The sequence below is a fragment of the Triturus cristatus genome, chromosome 10 (genome assembly GCF_964204655.1).
Source record: "Triturus cristatus chromosome 10, aTriCri1.1, whole genome shotgun sequence".
In the NCBI taxonomy this organism is placed as follows: Eukaryota; Metazoa; Chordata; class Amphibia; order Caudata; family Salamandridae; genus Triturus; species Triturus cristatus.
Window position 1 is genome coordinate 829,712,645 of NC_140593.1, and position 18,602 is coordinate 829,731,246.

An 18,602-nucleotide genomic window follows, 5' to 3' on the forward strand; every position below is an offset into this window, starting at 1 on the left:
TAAAATACTTACATTTTATACTCACCTGTAAAATACTTACATTTCTGTGGTAAAGGCACACATGTTGCAAAAAAAGTCGCTGTAGAGTTGTAATGACGCTGTCGTGGTTCCAACGTTGTTAAGGCATCCGTGGAAAATGCCCTCGTTGTTCCGTCACACATCCAGATATCTCACTTGAAAAATATTGGTGCCACCAACGCAAAATGAAAGAAAAACAACCAAACGCAACCCTAGAGTGATGGGATGTAAAATGGACAAAATGAAGCCCTTTCTGGACTTCTAAAGGACCTTCAAATGAATGACCTTATGTCACAATATATGTTGACCTACAAAATAGTAACTTGCGCAATATTATGAATGTAAGCCTACATAGGGGATTTATATTTACTATTCTAACCACACAGGAACCTCAACTTCCTTGACAATGTTCTGCAAGTCGATATCTTGCTGTCACTGTTGGTATTTCGGTTGAACAACAAATCAACATGTGATGGATGGACACCAGGAAAACCAAACAAGATTCCACAGTGAAACATACTAACAAGATTCAAAGGCCATGTGACCCAGGATTATCATATCAAACACTAAAATATTAGCAATAGTCCAGAAGGAGCGTTAAACATATAGACACATTTTTTGCAATAAAATATTGAAGTCTTCAATATTTTATTGCAAAAAATGTGTCTATATGTTTAACGCTCCTTTTGGACTATTGCTAATGTTTGTGAAATAGTGGTCGGTAGACGGTGGCCCACGGGAAGTAGTGCATTTACAAGGAGTATTAAGAAGTGGTTAATAACATTGCTAAGGACTAGCTCTCTAGAGCACATTGGGTACGACCCCCATCGTCTAGTTTTTGTGTGATTACAAACACTAAAACACATTGTGCCACAGCCCAGCAGCAAGGCAAGCAGAGATGGATGTGATGATCCTACGGTGCGCCCGATTGATCCATTACAGCTTTAACCCCTTGTGTGCCCCGCCCTTTCCCCGCCCTGTGCCGGGCGTTGAATTAGCGGGCGGGGTTCATGACGAGATAGTCTCGTCATGGGCACAGCGCAACCGCGGCCCATGACGAGACTATCTCGTCATGGGCACTCAAGGGGTTAATGGAATTGTTATCCATGCTTTCAATAATTGTGAGCAATTGTCCTTCTGCTCAATGATAAAAAAGTGACTTTTCCTCAAACCATTGGCAAACCTACTGCTTTGCTTCTCAGTCGGTCCACCCTGATCCTCCCACACCTGCACACTACACTCCTTAGCCTTCAATTACACTACATCATTTGGCTCATGTATTCAAGCCTTATATATTAGCAGCTCAAAGTTATTTGCACATTTTTCGGACTCTCTGATTCTGCCAGTGGCATCACCATTTCACCATTTCACACCATTCTACACATGAGCCTCCAGTGATCATTAATTCAGATGGAAACTTGTGCATTGGTTGCCACCCTGAGAATAACCTTTTTAAAGCAGGCAGAGATACACTAAGGGGAAAGTTCCCCACTGCACTATCGAGGTGAAATCGCCACACCCGCCACATACCTCAAGTTCTCAGGGCACGGTTAGCTCACCCTATTTATCTGGAGTTCTAGGGAAGGAAGGCAGGCTTTGGTGTAAAGGACCTTCCCAATAAGGTTGGTGGGATTCAAGGTTCACCTCATGAGGCAGAGGGTTCTGGTCAAACCCTCGGAAACTGACAATTGTGTGGCACAAGCAGTACTATAGCAAAGAAAATCTTACAAAAATTGATCCGGTTTGGCGAGTTAATACAGGGAAATTAAACAAAGAGAGCGGGCGGCCCAATGGGGGAAACGCAGGACTGGGCCAACCAACAAACAATTGGCCTTGAGAAAAATGTTTCATGCACCATGGGGTCTGATGCCAAAGGAGGAAGTGTGTACACTGGGAACGGTTAAAAGGGGTTTATTTGGGAGAAGTCACATGGATTGCCCAATGTTTGAAAATATGAGACATTTTAATTTTCTGTGGTTTCAAACACTAAACACAGTATGTACTCTGTTGAGACTTGCTGTCAAATGATTTTCCAAAACTCGAATCCGAAACAACGTGTACCTTTTGTCATGTGAAGGCATTAGCAGCGGTTGGTTTGTGTAATATGCCTATTGCTTATATGGAAAAGGACATATCGCCACCAGAACGTAACTAAAAGTGATGTGCTGGTGGTAGTATCCCCTTGTAAATATGCCTCTAAGTGAGAGAAAACATATTATTTTGTGAAATTACCAGCATTTTTAATGTCTTTCCAAACGGAGAGAGGGAGAGAGAGTGTGTGCACGTTTTTGTCTGTGCGTTTTCTAAATTTACCTGGAGAAATCCAACAGACACCTCGCCATACTGGACTGAAACCACTTGTACCCATTTATTTATCACAAAAACATTTATTAGGTGGGTGTAACACCCTAAACCCCCCCCCCCTCAGAAGCTACGCCCCGGCCTGCAGTTATAATGTGACTCATAAATATTGTCAAGGCGAAGTTAATAATAGTAACTCTGCACTTACCTTAATGAAATTTTAGTAGTTCATATTATGATCATGATATCTGTAGGTTGGCATTTTTACCACAATATTGTAATCATACAGTCCTTCGTCATCAGCCAAACTCCACACATTGAGAACAATGTCACTATTACATCATAGATTCATAGAACATGTTGGGCTCCTCTTTAGACAACAGATGGCCAGCATGTGCGACTGCTTCCTCATGAGCAACCTAGAACAACCTAGAATCTTTGACTCTTATCAGTTTAATTGTGATTGTGGGATTCATGAGCTTGCAGGATATTGCCCACTTCAGTTAATCTGATTTTAGTGTATAGTTCGGGGCCTGCTCACAGCAACTCTCTCGAAACAGCCCATTGTTAGAATATTGGCTGTCTATATTGAAGCTTCCCAGTTTACTGGGATAATGTCATTAAATATGAAAAGGAAAAATTCTTCTGAGCAAAATCACCTCCATAAACAGCAACTTCGACCCTTACCCGGACCTTGTCACTTTTGAAATTCAACTTCCACTCATCATGGCTGATGAATAAACCCTGACCTCGGGGCCTACCATCACTGCTGTCGAAATCTCTGCTACCAAGAAGGCCATCCACTTGGAGGCTCCATCTGACCATTACCCCCAGCACACCTTCACCAAAGAATTCCTGCCAATCAGTCAAGCACTAACACCTATTCTTTGTGACTACATTGACTCAGGCCCATTCCCGGACACCTGGAAACATGGCACCGTCATGCCCCTGCTCAAGAAAGTATCCGTTGACCCAGCCATGCTTTCCAACTACAGACCTATCTCTCTTCTACCTTACCCAGGAAAGCTCTTAGCGAAACTAATCATCCAACACCTCAACAACCACCTGAGCAACCACCCGCTACTTTATGGCACAAAGGCTGGATTCAGGCCCAGCCACAGTACAGAAACAGCACTCATTGCTACCACAGATGACAGCTGCATGATCCTTGACAAGGAGACACGCAGCCCTTATTCTCCTCGACCGCTCACAGCATTTGACATGGTCTTACATCCCATCCTCCTCAGGCTCCTGCACGAGATTGGCAACAAAGGACCTGTTCTCCATTGGATCTGCTCCTTCTTAATGGATGGAACACAAGCTGTCAGCCTAGCACCTTACTCCTGGGAAACCCAAAAAAGTAATCTGTGGAGTCCCTTATGGCTCTTTGCTCAGCCCCAGTGATGTAACATTGTCCCCCACATCCCCTGCAAAGTGGAGGGGGGCCCGAGCTCTAGAGGCCCCCCTATGATACTGTGCACGGGTGGCAGGCCCCTGGCTGAGAGCTCCTGACTGAGTCTGGACCGTTGGGCCCACTCCATGTATCTTGCAAGGGGGCCCCCTCAAGTTTTGTTACAACACTGCTCAGTCTCCCCCTTTAATGCAAACATGCTTCCTCTGGCCAATGTCATCCATGCACACAACATCAATATTCCCTCCTATGCAGACAACATGCACCTCATACTCTCCTTCTCGGACAAGACCACAACACAAGAAACAAGTTTGCCACTTGCACAACGGAAATTGCTAACTGGATGAAAGCTAAGTGTCTCAACTCAGCACATACAAGACAGAAGTAGTGAGCTTCTGCAAGAACACCTCACCATGGAAACCCAGAGCCACGCTCACACCCAGGGCTCATGTCATGAACCTTGGAATAATCACCAACAGAAACTGGACATGACTGTACAAGTCAACTACATCACTGTTTTCTGCTTCGACACCCTGAAGATGCTGAGAAAGATCTTTTAATGGCTCCCAAGCAACACAGGAACAACTGTTGCTCATGCCCTAATCACCAGCAAGTTGGAGTATGGAAACACCCTCTATGCCAAGATCACCAAGCAACTCACTAGAAGACTGCATACCATCCAGAACGTGTCAGCCAGACACATCCTTAAATCCCACACAGAACTCACATTACACCATGTCTCAGGGAACTATATCTACATCCGCGAAGAATATACAAACGCACTCAACTCACACTCCTCACACACACATTCAAGGCACTCCACAACTAAGGCCGCACCTACCTGAACAGTCGCATCTCCTTCCACCAACCATCCAGACAACTCCGCTCCACAGGACTCCTACTCGCCAACATCCCATGCATACACTGACCCTGATCAGGATGAGGAGCATCGCCTTACATCACTCTTAGAGCGTGGAACAACCTCCCACTCCAGATCCGAGCCTTCTCCTCTCTTCTTGAATTCTGCAAGAAGCTAAGGACCTCGCTTTTCAATTACCTAACCTTCTACTGGTAAGACTAGACAAACACACACCTACCCAGAGGCTGGATACCCTTGTGGGTGATAGTGTGCTTTACACATACGTAAAGTAAAGTAAAATAATAATCATAGGTAGATGTAAAACTAAGCACATGTAAAACCTCTAAGTTCAATCTGAATGTGGGCTCTGAGACACTCTACAGAGATTAATTTAGATCTAGTTTACAAGTACTAGCTAACAGTGTATGCATTTCAGTGCATTGGTTAATATCCACATAACCCCAATATTCATTGCAGAAACCCATAATGCAGGAGTAAGTTTGGTCTTTGAGAATCATGTATGGTTATCCTTGATAAATTCTAGCTACAACGTTATGGCTGTTTTGGCTTCTGAAGCCTTTTCAAGCAAGCCAGAAAGCAGAAGGCTGTTGTGGAAGGGCATTCCCTGTTCAGTGAAGTGTCGGGCATCACATATGTTGCAGTGAATGGATATCTAGGTGAAAAGGGCATTCAAATTACAGAAGTGCTTTGATGCCATCCTAAAGGTAAAAGATGCTAAACAAATGGGTTTAATGTAACATAATGTAACATATTCAGAGAGTTAGCAAGCCATCTGTTTGCTTGATTTAGTAAAGAAAACACTGCTACATAACTGAAGAGCGTGTTTGCTCTTAATGGCATTTTAACATAAATTGACCATGAGAGGTTGAGAACATGTGGTCTTCAAATATTCCTATGAGGACTTGGGAGAACAGTGTTCACAGAGGGACAAGCAGCACGGATGCGTGAGTGTTATGCTCATGGAGAGTTTAGATATTATGGGAAATCATAGACTACATGCTCTTACCTGGATGGAGAAGTAGACACAAATCCAAGCAAACTGGAGGATCCTCAGACTGCAGAAGCCAATATGCACATTCCTCATGGTGTGTTAATGTCAGTAGGCACAAGATGGGAAGAAGTTAGTCCTGTCATGAGGGACCACAGTGGAAAATCCAAGCCACAACATGCACATTATACAAGTACATAGGACAACAACTCAATCAGGGACCTAGGCAATGATTTCGAACAAATCACGATTTGCCATCATCCGTGCAAGGGAACAAGGCCGCAGGTTGCCAGCATCCAAAATCAAGAGCCAAGCTATGTCTGCATGAGAACAGAACAGCAGATTAAGCCATAACGTGAAGTGAGCCTAATGGAAAACAAATGTATTCGGAATTGGCCAGCATAGATTTGTAATGGCCAGGTGGTGTGGTGGATGGAGAACAAGGCAGTGATCAGGTGATGTATTTAATTCATTGGAAAGCCACAGTTCTTGTTGTATCGGCTCAAGGTTAGAAGCATTTCCAGCTGCTGCTTGAAAGTGACAACAGAACGTTTTCAGCTTGGTTCTGTAATTGAGATCCAATCTCTGGTCAGCTGGTGTCTGAGAATGAGAGCCAATCCATGTTCATCTTATATCTATGATGAAGAGAAAGATGCCATAGTCATTCTTCGGAAGTGAAGAGTGAAGCTTTAATCAACCAATAGTTTTAATGGAGATAGAGGCTGTGGTTAGTTCAAGTTTCAATGAGTGGAGAAAGGTGACATTTAAAAGGAAACTCCAAGTCATAGACATCAGTTGAATGAGGTGAAGAGCCAGGCGATGGTCAGCTGATATCTTGGTTGTAGATCCATGCCATGATCAGCTGATGTTCCACAAGTGCACTGATTACATTAAATCTATAGAAAAGCCAAAGACAGGAGAAATAGTTATTTTTCATTGTCAGTATCACAATGATCACGATAATTGCGAAGAGGCTCACAGTGTGCAAGAACAAGAAACAACAGATATGTAACTTGATCGCAGAACATGTCCTGCATCAAAGAGATGTTGCTGTTAGCAAATTCGAGAAGAATCCACTTCTTAGGAATATTATAGTTTAAGAAGGGCTCTGTATTAGTCTGCAGTGAGTCCTGCTGGCGGGCCAGCCTAAGACAATTTTTCATGGGGCTTTGGTGTGTGTCATTGACCCTCCCCCCAGCAAAATATCCTTTTCCAATGTGTGAGTTGGTGTGACAACAAATTAGGTTGTATCCTTATAAATGACAATAACTTAAAATTAGAAGATGGAAGAAACACAGCTGAGTAAGAAAGCAGTAAGTAGGAGGCACTATGTGATCTAAATCCAGCACCTTACCGCATTATGTTTTGTTGTTATGTATTGTGTTCTTATATGAGATTTCATGTTTTTTTGGTGTTATGTTCTTATGTCTTTTGATAGCATTTACGAGGACACTTCAATATGCTGTGGGGTTAGGAGTGTGACTATTTATTATGTTGAGATTTTAATGTGAATCTATGGAACCAATGCACCTTTAGTGTGCAGTTAATCAGGGAAGTGATTTCAACGAGTGTGTAGCGAACGCATTGGTGATGTGTTTTTTTTGCTGACCAATGAGGATTCTGAAATTGACTAGGCAGGGAACACCTTCACCCCTTTGTATGAACAATCCCCAGAAGTTCTCAGCTTCTAACAGTATTCCACCATGGGTCAGTTGTGTAAAGATAGTCGATACTCTCATGAAATGGATCCAAGTTCAGGTTTAATAACTCCAAGTTGAGTTTAAACAGCATCCCCAGCAGGCACAGTCCAACTTCTGATCCTCCCAACATTCCAGATCCCACATATGTCATTGATGACTAATCTGCATTCTAAAACATCATCATCATCAAATCCTTACATATCTTTCCCCCTTAACATTACAAACAATAAATTATTACAAAACATCAAATATTCTGCTAGATCTAAACTTTACATCACATATTCTACTAGGTCTAAACTTTACATCTAATATCCTATCAGTCCTAAACTTACATTTAGTATTCTACTAGGTCTAAACTTTACATCACATATTCTACTAGGTCTAAACTTTACATCTAATATCCTATCAGTCCTAAACCCACATTTAGTATTCTACTAGGTCTAAACTTTACACACATCACACATACTTCTTGTGGTCCCATTTTCCAAAATTACCACATTGCGCTTGACTTCCCTTACTTTACAAGGATCAGAGTACTTGCTCTGACCCTTGTGAACAAACCTTCTTAACTTAACAACTACCAAATCTCCTGGTTTAACGGAACAACGTTTCACACTGTTCCTTCTGTTATAATATTCCATGTTTTTCACTTGTGATCTTAACACATTCCTTAAAATCTCCGCTCTGTCAACTCTAACACTGGTTGCCTTGTTTAACCATATTGGACATTCTTTCACTCCAGGATTCCTCCCTTTCAAAGAGACAAAAGGAGAAACCCCCGTTGTTGAGTGAGGACTAGTCCTATGTGTCCATACCATTCTTCTCAATTCCCTCTTCCACGGAAGATGATTAGCAAGAGACAACTGAATGTTACTCATCACCAAGCGGTTTACTCTCTCTACAACCCCATTAGCTTGAGGTCTGAAAAGTGCCACCTTATCATGTTGCACTCCCATACCCGATAGATACTCCTTCATTTCCCTAGATATGAATTGTGCTCCATTATCCGATACAATTCTCCTTGGCACTCCCTCTTCCACAAAAACATCTTCTAAGAATTCAATAATATGTGAACTCTTTACTTCTCCCACATCTTTGAAAACAAACCACTTGCTGAGAATATCTACCAGGATGATAATGAATCTGCTCCTTGAACCCAATTTTACTATAGGTCCCAAAATATCTATGGCCAATTCCTCCCAAGGTTTCTCCGGAAAATTTACAATCTCCAACGGAGGTTCCTTGACTTGTTTCGATTTATCGCTATTAGCACAGATCGAACAATGTTTTACTTTTTCCTCCACATCCCGATCCATACCTGGCCACCAATACGATTGTCTTACTTTCCTCTTAATAACTCCACGTCCTAAATGACCCTCATGGACGATATTAAGAATCCTACTTCTGATGCCCATAGGAGGTATTAATTGATTCCTTCTCATTAATTTCCCATCAACTATACTTAATTCCTCCCTAATTCTGAAATATTCCTTTAACCCAGAATTCACTTCATCCTCATTGTTCCACCCATGCACAACCTTTTCCTCAACGACATCCATTCCCTTATCTACACTCCTAGCTGCCATCCATTCCTCCGGCATTACAGCCAACTCTCCAATAGATATTTCCTCAATTTCAGTATCTCCACCATCTTCAGGGGCCCTTGATAAGAAATCGGCAACCACATTTTTTACTCCTTTCACAAACTCTATTTCAAAATTGTAGTCCATTACTGACAGCAACCATCTTGATATACGTGGTGTTACATTCCCTTCCAGTCCTCTCCCTCCTTTAAAAATATATGTCAATGGCTTGTGATCTGTCCTCAACCTGAAAGGAATACCCCAGACATAAAACTTGAACCTGTTGATCCCCCAACAACAAGCCAGAGCTTCCCTTTCAATCACTGAATAGTTACACTCTGCTCCTTGCAATCTCCTAGAAGCAAATCCAATTATGTTCTCAACCCCTTCCTTAATTTGTGATAGTACTGCTCCAATCCCAACCTTGCTAGCATCAGTTGTCACATACGTCCTTGCACTAACATCAAAATGTCCAAGTGTTGGAGCATGACTAATACAATCTTTTATACTAATGAACGCTTGTTCACACTCATTAGACCAGACAAACTCAACTCCTTTCTTCAACAACTTCCTTAATGGTTCTACAACTTCTGTGAATCCCTTTACAAATTTAGCACAGTATTCTGCCAGTCCCAAAAACGACTTCAATTCATCTTTGGTAGATGGTCTCCCCACCTTTTCAATAGCACTGACAATGCTCCTCTTTGGAGTTATTCCTTCACCGTTTATAGTATGCCCAAGATAATGCACTTCATTTTTCCTAATCTGACATTTCTCTTTCTTTATTGTCATCCCATGTTTGCGTAGCCTCGACATTACTTCTTCAAACAATACATCGTGCTCAGAATTATTTTTACCAATGATTAATATATCATCTTGGAAACATAACACATGATTAAGATTTCCAAATATATTATCCATTATCCTCTGAAACACTGCAGAGGCCGAGGCCAGCCCAAAAGGCATTCTTTTGTAACGAAAGGCCCCCAAGGGCGTCACAAAAGAAGTCAAATGCCTGGACTCCTCATGCAAATCCACTTGGTGATAAGCGGACGACATGTCCAGGACACTGAAAACCGTACCACCACCATTCATTGTCATCATTTCCGATATATTAGGCAGCGGGTGTCTATCTACCCAAATTGCTTTGTTTAGATCGCGAAGATCAATGCATAAGCGAATTTTGCCTTCCGGTTTGGGTGCCACAACAATTGGTGCCAACCACTCAGAAGCTTCGATGCGTTCAATGATTCCCTGTTCCAACAATTTGTCTAACTCCACTTTCAAGAGATCCCTCATGGCATTAGGTACATTTCTCACCTTATGCACCACAGGTTTCACTCCGCTCTTTAATATTATTTTGTGTGAAAAACCTTTCAATAGACCCAATTTTTCAGAAAATACATCTGAATACTTATCAATAAGATCTTCATTAAATGCAACATCAATCTCCTTCACTTCCCCTTGAATTGACAACATCACAGGTTCAGGAGCATTAGGATTAATGATTATGCCCAGATCACGCTGGTGACGCCAACCCAATAAGTTCGAGCCATAATCACTAATGTATACTCTGCCATATACCTTTTCTCCCTTGAAATCGATAGTTAACCATCTCATACCCAAAATCTCGATTCTTTTCCCAGCGTACCCTACAGCTTTAAAATCTTGTTTGGATAACGAATTGACGTCCCAAGATAACTCAAATACCTTCTTTGATATTAAGGTGAATAGGCTCCCGGAATCTGCCAACACCCTCACCGTAACACCTTTGAGGAAAACTTGACAATGGGGCTTCTCCAAATTACCAGTACTTTCTAATTTCACCCCATCAGGTCTTACACCAGGTTTCTGACTGATAACGCATGTTTCTTTTAATACGTGACCATCCACCATAGAAATAACTTCTACGGTGGAGATCAATTCACCACCTTCGTCACACGAATCATCCATATGTGATTCCACCTCTTGAATTTTTTTATAATCCATTTTAGTCTTACACATTTTTGCAAGGTGTCCCCTTCTACCGCACTTTCTGCAAATTGAATTTCTTACAGCACATCTGCTACTGGACGCAATATGTCCAGGAGCACCACAACGATAACACTTTATTTCTCTCCACTCTTGGCTAGATTGTTTAACCTGCGTATCGTGTTTTACTTTTGATTCTGATCCCACTTTTGGGGTGTTCTTTTCCTTATTTTGTACCACCCCCACTTCTGCGACCAAATTTTCCTTAATTTCTCTACTGGAACCATCAATCTCTTTAAGCCATACAGCAGTATGTTCCATCCCTTTAGCAATTTTGATGGTTTCGTCTAAGTTTGGATCTTTCATCAATAACCTTTCTTTAATTCTCTTGTTATTAGTGCATCTGACTATCTGATCTCTAATTAGAGAATCAGCCAACTGCTCGAACCGACATGTTAAGGATAAACCTCTTAGAGAGCTACATATGATGCTATATCCTCATCATGTTTTTGTGCCCTAGAAAAGAATTGATGGCGTTCCAACACTAGATTTGTCTTAGGGGTGAATTGAATTTCAAGCATTTGCATAGACATATCATAGAGATTGTTTGGTTGTCCATCGCCCATGCCCAATGACACTTCTGGTAAGTCCTCATATATGCGTCTGCCTTCTATTCCCAGATGATGTAGGAGTATTGCTTGTACAGGTGGGTCACCAGGAGATGATAAGAAAGGAGGAGGAGAGGCCATTGTTTGATCACCCATGATCAATATTTTGTGGCAAACGTGTCTCAAATTGTTCTTGATCCTTTGATCACTTTCTGTAAATCGGTATGTGCCTTATATATTCACTTATGGAAGAATTTAGAAGGCAGCAGGCAATGCAGGAATTCAATCGTAGTAAAATTATTTCAAAAATATTTATAGTTTAATATGCAGTACGATGAATTCTCACGAAGCAACCTTGTGCTGGCAATCACTTAGCTATGCGCGCCATAGATTGTTTACTAGAGGTGCTCTGTGACTTCACTTGGAATGCTCTCTCGTGCTGGGAACGTGTTGACAATGCTCTGTCAATTTCAGCAGGAATAATCCCGTGCTGGCAATTATTCTCGCGCTGTGCTCTGTGACTTCACTTGGAATGCATTCATCCTCTCGTGCTTGGAATACTCTTGTGCTTAAGAACATGCGCTGCTCTGATATTCCAGAAGGTGGCACTCACGCGCTAACAATGCATGCGCTGGCAGAGATTACGAGCACGCGCTCGTCCGTTCCAGTTCATAAATAAATAGCCACTAAGACTTCTTAAATGTCGATAAAAATGCCTCAAAAATACCATAAGGTTTCACTTGCCTCCGTTTCCTTTAATTTGCCTCCGTTTTCTTTCACTTGCTTCCGCTTGAGCTCGTTTTTCTTTTCTTGCCATGAACGTTTTCCAGGGTGAGGATGCAGACACTGTTCCCTGCACAGTTGAGAGTCGATTATTGTCTTCTAATTCCGTTCCTTCTTAACTCGTCGCCAATGTAAAGATAGTCGATACTCTCATGAAATGGATCCAAGTTCAGGTTTAATAACTCCAAGTTGACTTTAAACAGCATCCCCAGCAGGCACAGTCCAACTTCTGATCCTCCCAACATTCCAGATCCCACATATGTCATTGATGACTAATCTGCATTCCAAAAATATCATCATCATCAAATCCTTACAAGTTGGTGAATGTATACGCTGTCATTTTTGCAGAAAAGTTAAGACCCAAAAATGTAATTCCAACATTCTTAACTCAACCTTCTATCCCAATAGAGTGATGACCTGTTCCAGTATGGAAACATTCTTAAAGAGACAGGCCTTGACATTTTTATTGCATGGTACAGCGGTGTGAAGCTGAGCCTGCCAGCCCTGCAGTATTCAAGTACAATGACAACACACAGAATGTGGGTCTTCCCCACTACCATTTGGCCAATTTCAGCACAAGATAGTTCTGTCACTTGAGTGCAGAGCCCTTTGCCACCAATACTCATGTAGTTGGTTAGAGGTTGATTATGGCAATACTCTTTAGGTTGATGCCCTCAAAAAGTTCACCGAAAGCAAACAAAAGCTTCAGAACACCACCATAAGAATTATAACCCAAGCAAAAAAAAATTCTGCTACCCGCCCCATACTTAAATGGATTTCATGGCTTCCCGTCTCAGTCAGATACTTCATGCTTCCAATTGTGGTGGGACTGTCATGACAGCATTCACAAACATTCTTCAGATACATTGTGAAATTATCTTTCTTCAAAAGATACACTATCTCATGAAAAGGAGTGTTTGATGGGTTTCAAAATCAGAGAGCTCTTCAACCAAATCAAGTCCATTCTCGTTCTGGCTCCTATGGAACAAAATACTCAGCAAATCACCCAATTTTGATAATAATTCTGCCGCCCATTGTCTGTTTACCTTCATTATACAATTCAAACAATCAAAAGAGAGGGGGGACCGGGAGCCTATTATTGGTCCAGTGCCCGTGCTCCACAAGGCTAATATGTAAATCAAAAAAAGGGGGCACTGTTCCAGGATTTGTGTATACAAATAGTAGACACTGTAGTCCTCGCAATTAGGGGGACAAAAAAGAAAAAGAGAGAGAGAAAGCAGAGAGAAAATAAGAAGAGGGAGGGAAAGGGGTGTCAGGTCATAGGTATGAAAAAGACATAACTTGTCTCTTAGAACCCTCACACATCCCAAGGGATGTCATGCTTCATCATCGGGTTTTTGCTCCTCGTCGGGCCGGCGGTGCAATGCCCTACGGGTCCCCCGAAGGGTCTCTTTAACGGAGATCTTTTAGAGAGCTGCCGATGGGTGCATGTGGGTGTGTGGGTAACAGGTAGGGTGTGGAGGACAGTGCATGCGTGCCGTGTGAGTAAAAATGCCTAAGGGTATCCAAAAAAAAGGTTTTTAATGCTGAGGTACCCTTGGCAGAGTAAAATAACCCGTAGGTTAGGGGTTACCAGCGTGGGCGCAATGTGCCTTTGGTAACTGCATAAAAGGTCGACATGTTTCACGCCTGAAAACGGTCAAACGATCCTTGGCGTTTCTTCAGGACCAAGAGTGTAGGTGAGGTGTAGTGAGTGTACAAGAATCTGTGTACACGGTGGGGAGATAGTAGCCCACACGAGGTCTAATAAGAAGGAGAAAAGAAAAAAAGAAGAGGGGGGAGGGAGAAGCCTACAGCTGCTAGTCAGTGGCTCACATACATCCTAATAGGATTAATGCCCCCTTCAACAATGACCTGTGGAAACATAAAGAACAAGAGATAACACACATGGGTCAGAGTGCAAGGTATGCTGTCCTCTGGTGTGTAAACCCTGCCAAAGAGGGTGCAGGGGAGACACTCGATAGAGCAGGAGTAAGACAGTGGACACAAGAGATCTAAACAAGATCTGAAAAAGTTTTAAAGAGCACCCAAAGGGTGGTAGTGTCATAAACCGTGATGGGGCGCAGAGAAGGGGGAAGCAATTCAAATTCCGAGTCAACGGGTAAAGGATGAATTCCCGGGCTCAAAGGATGAGAAAAGACCTCCTCCCAACATAGGAAGTGCCCCATATCAGGTCGCGACAGCAAGTCAATAGCCCTTCTGGTTAACGGACGAGTGGAGACACACACCCGCTGTACAAAGCGCTCGTTGCCACACCTGAGAAAACCCCGAGATCGTAGTGCGGTGTCAGAAGCACGGGGTACACATGGTCTAGTCTCTAGACTCGATTGTCAAGACCCATAGAAAAGACAACAAACAACACGAAGGTTAAGCACGAAGGGGATCTGCTTACCTAAGTGTAAAGAAGAAGTGCAAGCGTGCAAGCCGTATTTCGTGCAAGCGTATGCTGTAAAGGCGCTCAAGGCAATGCATTGGCAAATTACTCACGGTTAAACTCGGGTGTCGGCACGATTCGCCTACCCCGTCCGGACGCCTGCTCGTAGGCAGGGAGCTGGGGGCATCTGCCGTTTCTTAAAGCAACGCTTTGTGGAATAGGTGGCCGCCCATTTCAGGGTTTGTCACGTGGTGTTCGGAATGCAAAAGATGTCGACTGCGCCTGTGCGTGTAATGGGCCAAAGAGGTGCAGCGGTGCGCATGCGCCTAAGCTAAATCCGAAAAGTTCGGATTTCATCGGGAAACTGGAAGCGCTGCCTAAGGGCGAAGTAGACAGGAAGTGGTATGAGAATGAGGCAATGAACATTGTCGGTGTAAAACCCAGTGTCGTCTCACGGCAGAAACAGGAGCTCAATACTGGAAGTACCAAAAAATGAGAGAATCATGACATGTATGGATGAGAAGTATCTCGATCCATGGTGGCAAAGAACGAAGTCAAACCATGGGTAGGTGTGATCATAAAAAGAGATGTATGTCAGCGTGCACAAGGTGTGAACTTACATAGACGCCTGCCTAGAGGCGACAAGGATGAGATCCCGGTTTGGGGTCAAGTAATAGGAGACCGTGTATGCACACAGGAAGGCAAGTTATTTCAGAAGGACACTGATCTGGTGGTCACACCATGGGTAAATCATAGTTCTGTCCAGGGGATATCGTCGTTGAGGCCCTGGGTATTGGTCTGGAGGCGGTGGACCCAACGTTGTTCACGTCTGAATAAGAATTCGCTGTTCCAGCCAGGATTCGTCTCTAGGATTGTCCACTGGATTGCCTCACAGGGGTGGTTCTTTTCCAAGAAATGATTAGTCAGTTTGGTGGCTGAGCGTGCTCGTCGTACTGTACTTTTGTGCTCACTAATTCTGGTTTTAACTGCTCTGGTGGTCATGCCGATGTAGTGTAGAGAACAGGGGCATGTGATAAGGTACACGCAGTTTGCAGTGTTGCAGTTTGTATGTCTGCGCTGTTCCCATTGGAAGTTCCCCAGTTGGAGTGACTTGGTGTGTCGTGTGGAAGAGCATGCGCCACAGTTCCCGCAAGGGTAATGTCCTGTTACAGCCGGGATGTTCCACAAGGTTGTCTCCCTGGTTACAGGTGGTGTCAGGGGACGTGTGTGAACCAATTGGTCTCGGAGGTTGCTTGTTCTTTTGAAAGCAAACCGGGGTGGTTTGATGGCCATGGTGTCGAGAATTCTCCAATTCCGATTGACAATTTTCTTGATTTGGTTAGAGAGCGGAGTAAAGGTTGTGACACAGGTGATGAGGTTATTGGTCTTCGGCATCCTTGTTTCCAGGAGGCCTTCTCTGGTGTTGTTTCTGGCACGTTTTTTGGCTTTTCGGATGACCTCGTCCGGGTAGTGTCTATCCATAAGGTTCTTAGCCAAATGGTTCGCTTGTGAATCAAATTCGTGAATACTGCTGCAATTACGTCTGATCCTCAAGAATTGGCCGAAGGGTAAGTTTTCTCTCAACGCTTTTGGATGGAAACTCTTGTAACTGAGAAGGCTGTTGCAATCTGTATCCTTTTTGTAGATAGTGGTGTGCAACACTCCATTTTCAATGCTGATATTAAGGTCCAAGAATGGAATTTCCTTAGTGTTGGTCGTCATGGTAAAGCGTAGATGAGGGTCCTGATTGTTGATCCATTCATGGAAGGATTTGGCTAGGGTATTAGGGCCCCTCCAAAGAATCAAAATGTCGTCGATGTAGCGTTTCCACGTGACAAGGTTCATAATGAAGGGGTTCGTGTCAGTGAAAATGTAGGTCGCCTCAAAATGAGCCATGTACAGGCCTGCCAGACTAGGAGCAAAGGTGCTCCCCATGCTGGTACCTTGGACCTGATGGTATATAGAGGACTTGTACCTGAAGAAGTTGTTCGTCAGGGCCATTGAGATAAGGGCTGTTACGAACTCCGCCGGCATGTTGGTGGCGAGGTCAGAATCTCTCAAAAGGTTATGGGTGACCTCAATTGTGTCGTCTTGAGGGATGTTTGTGTATAATGCCTCTACATCGAGGGTGATCAAGAGATGAATGTCCTCTGTGTTCTCTTCGTTGATCACCTGGATGAGGTTTAAAACATCATGGGTATCTTTGAGGTACGCTGGAGTAGATTGAACCAGGGGGCGTAGAAAAAAGTCACTGAATTGACTGAGAGGTTCCAACAAAGAGTTGATGCCGGATACTATAGGGTGTCCAGGGCAGGGTGAAACACCCTTGTGAATTTTGGGCAGAAGGTAGAAATAAGGCACTCTAGGTGTGGTGTTTACAAGGAATGCCGCTTCTTTGGCTGTAATCCAACCCTCGGTAGATGCCTCATTTACCATGATGCGGATCTGTCCAAGTAGACGTGCAGTGGGATCAGCATACAGGATCTTGTAGTATTCCTTGTTGCCAAGTTGTCGTGCACATTCCTGCTCGTAGTCTTTGGTATCGAGAATCACTGTGGCTCCCCCTTTGTCCGCAGGTTTGATCACAATGTGCAGATCGTTTTTCAGGGAATTGATGGCGTTTCGTAGTCTCCTAGGCATATTGTTGAAGGTGGCGGGTGGTCTGAGAAGATTGGCCTCCTTAAGTACCGCCTTTTCAAAGGTAAGGACTTCCACAGGGACCATTGCCGCAGTAGGAGTAAATTTAGAGGGCGGCCTCAGTCCGGTGTCTTCTGGTTCAGGTCTGGTGTTGTCATTGAAAAATGCCCTGAGTCTCACCTTCCGGAAGAGTTGGTGTAACTCCTCATTAAGCCTGAAGTTATCCTCTTTTGGAGTTGGGACGAATCCCAAACCCATTTCAAGTGCTGCAGTCTCATCCAGATTCAATGACCTGGATGAGAGGTTCACGATTAATTTTTTTGATGCGTCATGCTCCTCGTTGTTGTTCTCTGTTGGTTGTCTGTATCCTGCCATTGCACCTGTTTGTTTTCTCTTCTTCTTCCTCTGCCTCTGCCCCTGCCTCTGTTCTGAAAAGGAGGAGGAGGGTTATGGAAGAAAGGCTGTTGGAACCCTGGGTGTGGTGCATTAAATGGAGGATACCACATGGGTCCTGGTTGTTGATATGGCTGGATTGGGTATCCGTATAGCGGAGGCATGGGGGGTGGTGGTAGTAGGCCTTGTTGGTTAGGTCGTCTTCCCCAGCTCTGATTACTAGAATTGCTGTAAGAGGAGCGTCCTGATTGATTAGATGAGGAGGAGCCATCATCAGATAGAACCTCAGTCTCAGTCGGTAGGAAATCCTCTTTTGTATAAGGATAGATCTTTTCTCTATCAAACTTTTTAAGGTCTTTTTGTAGCTTAGTAATCTTTTGGTTTAGAAGATATTCGCGGTGGTCTGCCATCTCTGTGTTAATTTCAGCCAGACGGGTTTTATACGCTGAAATGCTAATGCCGGTTTTGAGGCCATTTTCTACTACGTTGATCTTAATTATCAATGCTTCAGAGAGTCTTTTAGCAGTACTGATTATCAAAACGATCCAATCACGAGTACATTTCCAAGCTATTTGGCTCCATTCACGTCTGAAGATTAGATCTTCCAGAAAGATCCTGGGCGCTGTGCGGACCAGTAGGCCATTTAGTGCTGCATTGGCTCGGAGGTATTCGGTCATTACTGAGCCATGGAGAGCGATCTTGACTTGTAGTTTTTTAAGGGCAGCTAGCGAGTTCCAATCGCCATGTGCACTTGTTGACGCTGTGTTACCGTCACTGTCCAGTAGTGATGGAGATCGCAAAATCTCCGCCACGATATCCTCACCGAAGCTAAGGCCTAAGTTGTCCCCCATTGTAGAGGTCGTCATGTCTCACACAAGGGAGGGGAGGTATAGAAGGAAAGGATGAGAGAGAAAATCTGAGTAAGAATAAGGTC

At 43.5% G+C, this 18,602-nt stretch overlaps 1 protein-coding gene across 1 annotated transcript in view; it reads right to left on the reverse strand.

Annotated features, from left to right (window-relative positions):
- LOC146790091 (glucagon receptor-like) overlaps nucleotides 1-18,602 on the reverse strand; it is a 481,117-nt gene that overhangs the window by 117,056 nt on the left and 345,459 nt on the right. Inside the window, exon 2 of the mRNA XM_085630168.1 lies at nucleotides 5,617-6,494. Within this exon, the coding sequence (XP_085486294.1) occupies nucleotides 5,617-5,694 (78 nt within the window). The 5' untranslated portion in view covers nucleotides 5,695-6,494. The remainder of the gene's footprint in view (nucleotides 1-5,616; nucleotides 6,495-18,602) is intronic.